This window comes from Alligator sinensis, unplaced genomic scaffold (assembly GCF_000455745.1).
Source record: "Alligator sinensis unplaced genomic scaffold, ASM45574v1 scaffold460_2, whole genome shotgun sequence".
Classification (NCBI taxonomy): domain Eukaryota; kingdom Metazoa; phylum Chordata; order Crocodylia; family Alligatoridae; genus Alligator; species Alligator sinensis.
In genome coordinates, this window is record NW_005842668.1 from 211,275 (window position 1) to 222,446 (window position 11,172).

The 11,172-nt window shown below is 42.6% G+C and overlaps 1 protein-coding gene across 1 annotated transcript in view; it reads left to right on the top strand.

Moving 5' to 3' along the window:
* The window catches only part of LOC102388290 (protein FAM83D-like), a 6,282-nt gene extending 877 nt beyond the window's left edge, over positions 1-5,405 (top strand). Inside the window, exons 2-5 of the mRNA XM_006033840.3 lie at positions 7-75; positions 2,195-2,362; positions 4,592-4,716; positions 4,979-5,405. Of these exons, the coding sequence (XP_006033902.1) occupies positions 7-75; positions 2,195-2,362; positions 4,592-4,716; positions 4,979-5,171 (555 nt within the window). The 3' untranslated portion in view covers positions 5,172-5,405. The remainder of the gene's footprint in view (positions 1-6; positions 76-2,194; positions 2,363-4,591; positions 4,717-4,978) is intronic.
* The last annotated feature ends 5,767 nt before the right edge of the window (positions 5,406-11,172 follow it).

Here is an 11,172-nt window from a genome sequence, read left to right on the forward strand (position 1 = left end):
TTCCAGCCCCGCTACGGCGCCGAGCTGTACGGCTGCAAGGAGGCGGTGCGCAGGGAGATCCACTCCGCCAGGGAGGTGAGCCCCGCCCGGCCCCTTCTCCCCGGGCTGCCCCCCTTGAGACGCTCCTCCGACGTGGTCCCGCAGCTCGGTGCACCCCCGTTGCCGGCGGGCTTGTTTCCCTTGCATCGTCTTCAACTCGCTAACTCGTGTGCCCGTCCCTACATCCCGAGCTGCACATCTGTGGGCCAAGCCGCAGGAGCGGGGCTGCACGTGAAGCTCCTGGAAGCAGGGCTCCTGCTTTTTTTGTGGCTGGTCAGCACCCACCACAGGTGCCCCTAAGTATAGGGGTTGTAAATGTTTTCCTTTGGCCATTTTCCTTCAAAGCTGCTACCGCTGGTTCAGACGAGCTAGCTGGGACCTTGCTGCTGTTGGGAATTCACTCCTTTAAGAAAGGGAATCTGCACAGTTCTTGACCAGATGTTTTCTGTAACTGCCCTGATCTACTGCCTGAGTGAACTGGAAGCCATTCTTCACAGCTGTGTTTGTGTCTCTTCTTTCCCCTTCCCCCCCCCCTCCCCCATTAAGACGTGGTAAATTAGTTTTAATCTCTCATACTAGAGAGAATGGGGCTTTTTAGTAATGTTTTGTATATGAAGAATAAAAGTGGATGACAGGTTTGTGGATATTCATCAGGATCAGTCAGCTCATTTGTAGCTTCTGCCATATGAGTTCCTCATTGGCTCAAAATGTCAAGAGCTCTGTACAGGTAACATGATGAAAACCTTCAGCTTTACATCTCATCCACTGAAATCCAAGGCAAAGTAAAACAGATCTCCACGGATGAAGATATTCCTGGGTATATTAACATCCTTTGTTCTTGAATATGGAAACTGATCATGGATCATTGCTGATGCCACTGATCTCTTCTTTTCAGGGAGGATTTTTGAGGGAAGAACTTCTGATCCTAGCAAGGCCTCTCTTGGAGATGTTTAGCTCCCAGTGGGTTGCTGCTGTTTTTTTGGAACCCCTAACTCGGGACACATCAGTGTGTGACACTTGAAGTTAGTTAGGGAAGCCTGATATCCAGACAACTGCCACTCTTGTCTCCAAAGTAACTTCTTACTAATTGACTTGCCTGTCTTTTTGAAGAGCAGTTATGGTCATTCTCTGTCCTGACTGAATCACCCTGTGGGTCATCGACATTAAAAGACTTAAAAACCTGTGTGACCCAGCCTTGAGGGTGAAATCATTCATGAGAAAAGATGGGAAGGAAGTCTGCACACCTGAATTAAGACCATGAGTCATGTCATTTGCTACTAAGCAAATGATAAGTTGTTGCTTAATAAATGATGATTCAGTATGCAGTGGTAGAAAAGCCTGAACAGCTAACAATTGCTTTCCCAGTGCATTTCAGCTCTTCAAAGTAGGTCTTGCACTCTATGAACTGGAAAGCTGTACTTCTTTTTCACAATTTCTGTATGACCTGTTTTTGTACAAGAGCAAACCAGGCTAGCAGGAACCTTAGATATATTTTCTTTGTATAATCAATGGATAAATGTCAAGACAGGATGAATACTCTGTAAAACAGGCTCCCACTGTGGGAACCACAGGTCAATACATTTCCTTTTCCATTTTCCATTTTTCCATTTTATTATGGGTGCAGTGATATCATGCAAGTATTGATTAAAGTAACGTCTGTGTTATAAAATGGTGTGACTGACCACCTAATGTGCAGGTGCAGTGTATCTACAATAGTCCTTCATGTGAGTTTGTTCTCCTAATCCTTTTGCACTTCAGTACCATGGTGCTCTCTCTCACCTGTGATGAAGAGCAATAAAAGCCCTTTCTCGTTCTAAAGTTTACAAATTCTGCTTTGATTCAGCTACACACATGGAGGGTATTTTGCTTTTTGGTCTTTAATTTCTTGTATGTCGATTTAAAGGACTAAACAGTCCTGATACGTGTGTGTGTCACAAGAATCTCACAACAGATCATCTGTATCTGTCCAAAACAAACAAAAAACAAGTGTTTTTGGAACAAGGTATTGAGAAGAGGAAACAAAATAGGGAGATGTTTAATTTGCAATGTAACTTGCTTTTTTGCTGTTCTTCCCCACCACTTCCAAAGCTCACTCGTGCTGCTGGGTTAAAAAAAAAAGGTTCTTGACTTTGTTTTCTTCTGAACATTACTGCAGGTTATTGCCCTGGTGATGGATTCCTTCACAGACATGGATATCTTTAAAGACCTTCAAGAAGCCTGTAGCAAGAGGCATGTTAAAGTGTACATACTTCTGGATCAGGCTTCATTTCCCCACTTTCTGAAAATGTGCAGCAATTTGGGAGTTAATATTGAAGAGCAAAAGGTAGGCACTGTGATTATCAAGAAAGCAGACAAATGGTTATTGGTCCTATTGCAACTATGGCGTCTGAAAGTTTGAAAAAAGGAACCTTTTCAGCTACAGCCACAGCTACATACATGGCATTTGTGTAGCTCCTGATCCTGGAAAGCAAAGGATTAATAGCACAGAAGCTGAACTCTCTATACAGGTAGAAAATTGGTGTACAAACAATCAGCATTTTTAATTGTTTGAAGATAAATGCTTTAGCTTAATGCTTATTATGGACTTGCTAAAAAAGTTCAGAGCACTCTTTCTCTGCTTGCAGCTTGGCATACCAGCTATCCCATAAAGCAAACTAATTTTTTGTTAGAACTGGGCACCTTAACTTGGAGATAAAGGCCTTGAGGTTTTTAGTCCAGATAACAGAATTTCTCTTCTTCCTTCTAGGAAGTCTGAAAGAGAATTTATTTTTGCAGGAATGTCATAAGATTGTGTCAATGAATTATTCATTATGCCTCTGCCACTCCACTATAAGTACACAAGGGAGGTTTGAGTTGTGTTTAGTACTTAGTCTTTTAAAGATGAAAGCACTGCTAGCTTTAATGTTAAGATATTTACAGAGAGACTAAATCCTAGTTTAGATCAGGCCTGAATTTAAAAAGTGACTTAAGCACTGGCAACAAAATGTTGCATCTACTGTTGTAGTACCTAAATTTTAACAGCCTGGTATATGTATTTTTAGGTGCCCTAGCTCCTTATACAATGCACGGGGGTAATTAAACACCCCAGAATGGGATTGTTGGGTGGCTTCCTGCTTCTCAGGCTTAATATTAATTATCCCATTGGACAGGGGTGTGTATTAGCTCCAGATGCATGCAGTTAATAACTTACTCAGCACTGCCAAGAGTTGCCTTGCTACACGTGGAAAACAGACAGGAGTGCCAACCCTGAACTTAGGTACTTGCACGGTTGCACCTTTTCCTTTCAAAAGAAGAAAGTAGCAATAGAATAGCATTTCTTTTAAAACATTGTCAAAGGAGAAGGTGATACCCCACTTTATTCAATGTCAGTGGTTAGAGCACTCGTCCCTGTTTCCTCTGCCTGATGAATTTAAATCCATACCTCCTGGGACAGTACTGTAGCCACCAGAACGTTGGCTATTTGAATGCAAGTAAGCACTCTCTTTACTCGTCCTGTTGATGTTGCTTCATTTGACAAGAAATAAATTCAGATTTGTTAGGTCTGTAGGAAAACGCATGATTGCCTAGGAAATCAGTTGAGACATGGGTAGTCCTAGATACTAGTCCCTACTCCAAATAAATATTAATGTAATTGATGTTAAGATGTATATACAGTCCTTAATGTAGACCTGGAACCAAGGATCCTTCACTCTCAGTGAATCATGAATCCGTTCTACTTTGGAAGAAAGAATTTGACAGGATGGGTGGAGAGTGTCCCAACCTAGAAGAGCCTGTAGACTAGTGGCTAGGGCAGTCTTCTGGGAGATGTCAGTTTGAACCCCTCAGGCAGAGGAGGGAATAAAATTAAGCACTCCTGATGTTTGTCTGGGTGAGTGTTCAGAGTGCTCTGAGTAAAAGACCATCACGGCCACTTTTTCTTTCTCTCCCTTTCTAAAAGAATATGGCAGATGCCACTTCCCTTTGTTTTTTTTTTTTTTTTTTTTTTTTTTTTTTTTTTTTTTTAACGGAGTCCAATGCAATAGGCATTGATAAAGGCATGGTTACTTTATCAATGGATACAGGTTACTGGAGAGGATCCTTTGGGCCTGATGCTTGGGGCAAGATAGCAGCTAGGTGCCAAGCTTCTCAAGACTGAAGTATTCTAGGACAGGTAAAAGCAGAACTGTGGATTTAAGAAGCTTCAGTATAGAGTACTAAGGCACCCATGGAGCTTAAGCAGTTAGGTAACAGCTGAGTGGAAATTCAAGATTACAAGTTTAGATGTAGATACCCAAATTCTTCCTGAGACTAGCTGTAGCTGTCTACATCCCTTCTAGGCTCTGACCATTACTGTTTAATTTCTTAATCCAGCAAAAATTTGTAGAGGACACCTTTCTTGCCTCCCAAGAAGGGTGACCTTTATAGTCAGCAACAACCCTTATTAATTAAGTCTTGAGACCACTTTTGGTTGGCTTGGTACTCTTATAGTGTTCATATCTTTTAGGTGCAAAAATGTAATTGCAACTTTTCAAACTAAACATAGGTGTATTTTTTTGTTTGTTTTTTAAACCAGCTGATGAGGGTCCGAAACATAAATGGAAACACGTATTATACAAGGTCAGGAGCCAAAATTGTTGGGAAGGTCCATGAAAAGTTCATGTTGGTTGATGGCATAAGGGTGACAACAGGTTCCTACAGGCAAGTACTTTACTTCATTTCATATTCTCTCTCCCCTTCCCCCAGCAGTAATAGGAAAAAGAATTTCCTTAAAAAATGTGATAGATGGCTCAAGAAGAGTATGTGATGTTTGTATTAAAAAAATTATGTTGCTAGCAATCTGTGGTATAGCAACAATCTTTTTTTTATGTATTAAAAGAACACATTATTGATAATCTGTTACTCTTTGTGTAGGTCCATTATTCAGTTTATCTTTATGCATTTTCTTTTTTTTTTTAAATAGTTTCACATGGACTGATGGGAAACTAAACAGCAGCAACATCATAATTCTATCAGGCCCAGCAGTTGAACACTTTGACCTGGAATTCCAGATCCTTTATGCGGAGTCAAAGCCCATCAACCCCTGGCTGTTGTCCTGCAGCCAAGAGCGTGAAATGGCTAATCAGCTGATCAAACCATGGATATCAAAGACTTGATGAGGAAAAGCTACTTGCAAATGGATTTTTCAACTTCAAAGCATTTGTCAGGAGACATAAGAAGGAAACAGTCAGCTGTATTCTTCTGGGGAAGCAAGGCATATGTCAAATATTGACACAAGAGCTTCTTCACCATTGACTCAGAATGACCGTGGGGTCATGAAGCTACATTGGAGCAAAGGGAGATAAACTGTAGCTGTACTTGGACTGAAACCTGAGAACAACCTCTGGTGACCATGTCCAACTCTACTTTGAAAAAACAATGTCAAAATGGTAGTAGGTGGAAAGCAAGCCTCTAAGTGAGGGAATGCAATAAACAGTGGTTCCACTGCATGGCCACTGCAACATACTGCAGAGTTGTATATTTGTAGGCCTGCTTCCTCTGGTTCAGAAGAGATGATAATGAAAATGTCTTTAGTGTATTGTCTTCAATAGTATATAATTAGAAGTTATAATTCCTATTCCATGATATCTTTGATCTTTAACATATTTTAAATTAAAACTATATATAGGTTGGTTGGTTTTTTTTGGTTGTTTTAAAGCATCTTGATCAAAAATCGAAGAAAATCTGAATTTTACTTCATGGTTCATGTGACCAGACTCTGGAATAGACTCCCAGTGGGAGTGGTGCGGGCACCTACCCTAGAGATCTTCTAAAGGAGACTGGACATACACCTTGATGGGGTTATTTGACCCCAGCACTCTTTTCTGCCCAGAGCAGGGGCTGGACCTGATGATTTCACAAGGTCCCTTTGAGCCCTAAAATTCTGTGAATCTGTGTGAATCTGGAAAGGCCCTAATAACTTTTAATCTTCAGTCAATTATTTTAAAAGAATTCCTTTTTTCACATGTTCTCCTTGGGTCAGTATCTTTTCAGCTCAGTGTCTACTTTTAAATAATGAGTTAGGCACACTCCTCTTGAGCTGTGATCATGTCTGAGTTCAATTATCCATTTGGTGAATGCTTTAGAAAGGGACAATAAACTGTGAAATGACACTGCTAGCTAAACTGCCACATAAAGGGCAACTAAATAAGATAAACCAATGTCAGTCTAGTAAGCCTCTAATTATAACTTTTCTTTATGTGAATGGCTACAGTTGGGCATAAGTTTAATGTCAACCAGTTTTAAGCACTAGTATGATTCTTCCCATACAACTTGAACCACACTTCACAATGAAGCATGTAACATGTAAGTGCCTATTAATAGTGACCAAATGCAAGTTGTTTTCAATGTACAAATATTCTTTTTAATTAGCAGTATATCTAAGGTTACAAAGTCTTTATTATAATTTGACTTTTTAAATATTCATTGCTTCAAATAATTTGGAAAGGCTTCAGTACAAAATGTTTATTTTTGCTGTATAATTATTGTAAACACGCTTTACCTCATAAATTTTTTGAGATTGGGGATGAAATATTTTTGGACAAAATTCAACACAAATGGCTGAAGTTTCAAATAATGTGTTTGCCATGAGAGGATGAAGAAATAAGAATTTTAAAATGTAATTGGGAGTAGTCTCAGGGAGTCAGATATCGCATTCTGATACTAATGCCAGCAGATTTAATGGGAATCCAGTTTATAGCAGAGCCAAATGAGTCCTGCTTCTTATGTATGTTCTACAGTTCACACCTGTCCTGGCAGATCCAGGGCTCCTGCTGCTTTTGGACTGTTCCTGGAACAAATTCAGAGGGGATTTGAAATGCAGGAAAATCCCCTATTACCCCCCTTGCCTACTTCCCCCAAAATCTATTCAACTTCAACAGGCAATCACATGGACAAGGAAATATCAATACCATGACCTTTTAAGATCCTTCTTCTTCAAACTGTTCTAATTTAAATTCAATCTGTCCTCTTGTACTGAAAAAAGAAACCACCACCAAAACATACTTGTGCATTAATGCAATTGCTCTTATCAACCTAGCCTTGCAGATGGCTCCCTCAAGTGAAGTACTGGGGAGCTGCAGCAGATGCAGGAACTTGCCTTGTCTTATTGAGGCTGTGGTTTAGCAAAAAATGTAGGTATATGGCTTAACTGCTTGATACCAAGCAGTGGTGATCCCCACCTTACTGTATGGAGCAGAGATGTGGACACTGTACAGGAGAAACCTCAAGTCACTGGAGAACTACTATCAACACTGCCTGCAGAAGATCCTTCAAATCCAGTGGGAAGACGGATGCACCAACACTAGCATCCTCTTGCAAGCTAACACCATGAGCATCAAGGTGATGATCATCATACATCAACTTCATTGGGTTGGCCACATCATTCAGATGTCTGACTCCAAGTTCTCAGAGCAAGTTTTGTTCTCCCAGCTCAGAGCAGTCTCCTCCTGCTCAACAGGAGGGCAGAGAAAGCACTTCAAGGATGTCCTTAGGGTCAACTTGAAAAAATGCAACATCAGCTTCAGATTGTGGGAGACTATCACCTCAAGAATGCCCTAAATGGAAGAAGAGTCTGATGCAAGAATCTCTGTGCTTTGAAACCTTATGACAATGGGAGAGGGAAAAGCAGGAGCAGCAGAAACAGTGTTTTTAGACCAAATCAAAAATCCAGAGTCATCCACCCTTCAGGGAAACATGTGCTACAACAGAGGCTACTGATCCCAAATTGGCCTTGTCAGCCATTTTTGGACCCACAGATAAGGCACCCATGGAAAACAATCAACCTTGACCATGGGGGAATGCTGCTGATGGCTTAAATGTTTTGCTGAATTTGGGCCTATAGTGTGACTTTTTTTAAACCTAATGGGGAACATATGTGTTTGATGTTAATTGTGGGCAACAAACAAACAAAGTGACCAGCATGTTAATGGAAATGCCTTAAATCTGAGTTAGGTTCTTGGATTAACATTAACCTGGATGTGTTGCATAGCCTGTATTTATTATAAAATACATATTTTAACCAAATATGAACTTTGTTTCTATCCAGAACTTTTTAGTCTTTTCTGCTATGCCTGAAGAAGGGTGTTTGTGCCAGACAGCTTGCAATTAAAGTTGTTTATTTGTTTTCTTTTGTTTGTGAAAATCCAGTTGGTCTAATAAAAGCTATCACCCCTACCACAAGTCCCGATTCATTTTAACCAGGAATATATACATATATAGCATAGTAATGATATACTACTAGATTAAAATGCAACGTGACTGCATAACCTGGTTTGTCTTCTGTACCTAATGTAACTAAAAAAATTCATTCTAATTTGCCTGAGCTATTAATATTTGACAACTTTGTGTCATGTTACTTTTACCCTTGTGTGTATGAATACCTACCCTTTATCCATTGTTTTTTGTTTGTGCGATCTCCTGCTGTCTGTTTTGTAATCCATGTAGAACGTTCTCTCTCAAGCAAACTTACTGTTACAGAATTAAATATGTTGTATAGTTCAGTATTAAAATCTTGATGATTGTCTTCCTTTATGTATGTGCTCGTATGTGTAAAATTTACTCAAGAGGGTACTGGACTTTTATTATAAGCAGTCTTTTTTCCAAATGAGCTGCTATTGCTTTTGCTGTGAAAGATACATGAAGCCATTTTATGTGTATTGTAATCTACCCCTTCTCCAGTGCTGTAGGATCTTTTTTACTGACCCTCTAATACAACCCTCTTTTTTCCCTCCAGACCTGGAGGACACTGCTGTGAGATGAAATGTTTTCATTTACATGTTGCCTTTATGTGCTTTAATAATGGATGAGGATTTTTTGTAATTGTAACTTCAAAATAGATCCAACAGCCACAATGTAAAGAATAAGGCTGTCATATTTAAGTAAATCCTTTTTCTCAAGAAATTACCTAGAGCCTTGTAAAAGTGATAAAGAACCACAAGTTTTATAAAAATTAAAAAGTTTTTGGAAAGATGGTACTAACCAGTAATGTTGTGTCATATCATCATTTTAATTACAACAATCATACTGACTTGTCTGCCAAGGTCATCAATATAAGTGATTAAAGAAAGAGAAACACAAAAAGAAATGTGGCCTGGGATTGTGTATACTTGTATTATTCCCCGCCCCTTATACCCAGTTACTATATTTATACATGGTGTAGAGTTTATTCCAATTGTTTTCTTTTGGTGGTTGTAAAGGTAGGTGGCCACTTCAAAATGGGAGAAGTGTGATCTTCAAAAACTGTAGATACTGGCTTTCTTTCCAGGTAATCTGCAATGGATTGTGGTGATTATGGAGAGGATGGAGATGAACTATTTGTGTGGCTGCAGGGGACAGAGCTGGAAGCCATGATTTTAAACTACAGCAGAGCAAATTCAGATGGGAGATTAGGAGGAATTTTCAGCATAGGAAGGTGGGTCAAGCACTAGGACAGGCTCCAGAGATGTTGTGGGATCTCCAACCCTGGAGCTGTGCAAGAACAGGTGGGGCAGACTTGAGAGCTGAGTTCTGCTTTCCCACAAAAACCTAAAAAGGTTAAACTCCTGTCCTCCAAGGGCTGACCGAGCACTGGCTGTGTCTGAAAATCCCCATCCTTTGTAAGTGTCTGTCTGTGCTAGGGTGACCACCTTTTCACAGTGCAGAAGTAGGATGCTGAGCCTCCCTGCCCTGCTCCATCCTCCCATGCTGGGTCCCACCCACTGGGCTGAGGCGGCCCTGGAGGGAGAGCAGCAGGACCAGGAGCCCCAAGCCCACAGCGGGCAGCCCACATTTTATTAATTTATTTATTTGTTTATTTTTAAGGAAAAATTTTCATGTTCCAACTCAAATCAGCCAAATCCATGAGTCATTCAGAACCACATGTGGCCCTACTACCGGCAACCATTCTCCGCCCCTGCCTGAGGCTTCAGATGCTTCCAAAGCCTTTGGCAGGCGTCCTACGTGCAGGCCCAAGCCTGGAGGCTTGGGGTTTGGATGCCCCTGAGTTTCGCTTGACCTCAGCGGTACAACTACAGGAGCAAGCTAGGGCGGTGCCTCCCATTTCCATAAAGTGGGCATAAAGCCACGATCTTCCCACAGGAAATGAAAGTGGGAGGTTAACTATATACAGGCAACCCTGCTTAGTGCTCTTAATTGGATCCTGAAAAACCAAGTCCTAAGTAAAACCGAAAGTATTTGGCAACTGCGAGTGCTTTTAATGACCCAAGATGGTGACTGGAAGTGTTATAATGAAAGTCACTGAGCACTAAGTGAAATCAGGTATCAATTTAAAACGAATGTTATAGCAGAACAGCACTAAGCGAAACAGCGTTAAGTGCGGGTACCTTTGCTCAAGTACTACCTGTGACCGCTGCGTGCCCTGGAGGCGGGGGCCTGGGGAGCTCCCGCAGGCAGCGGTGGCACTGTTGGTGGCAAGCGGGAAGCTCCTGCAGGCGGCTGCAGTGCTGTTGGCGGCGGGGGGTTGCAGATGCTGCCAGCAGCCAGTGGCCATCGAAGACCACCTGCAGATGCCTCCGGCAGTGTCGGCAACAAACAGTGACTGCGCGCAGATGCCGCGGGCAGTGTCAGCGGTGCCTTTCTGCAGGTGGTGCCCTGCCACGCTCGGGCAGGGCACGTGCACCCACTCCGCCTCGCCAATGATACTACCCCATGCCAGAAAAGCAGTTATCCCTAGCGATTAGGAGAACTGCCTTCGCAGTCATGGTTTTTCCACTGCCCGCATCTGCCCAGCACACAGATCCGAGGAGGCGCGTGACTGCCCCGCAGGGCACCCTCCTCCCGGGAACCCGCAGCAGTGCGGCTGGGAGCCAGCCCCTTGCTGCAGCCTGCCAGTGCCCCTCGCATCGTCGCCCCCTCCCTCCTCTGCCAGCCCTGCCCCGCTCCCTGCCTCACCCGGGGGCTCCAACCTGCCCCCACAGACAGCGGGCGGCGCCCCTAGGCCGCCCCTTGCACGTCGGGGCTCCGCCAAGCCTTAAGGGGAGGCTCTCCCCGCCCCATGTTTTTCTCCTTCAAAGGAAACCCCCGCGCTTTGGTGGCAAACAGAAACTCGACCTCGACCCCGGGCCGCTGCAGCCGCCGCCGCACCCGGGAACCGGCGCAGGGGCTGCCCGCGAGGGGGCG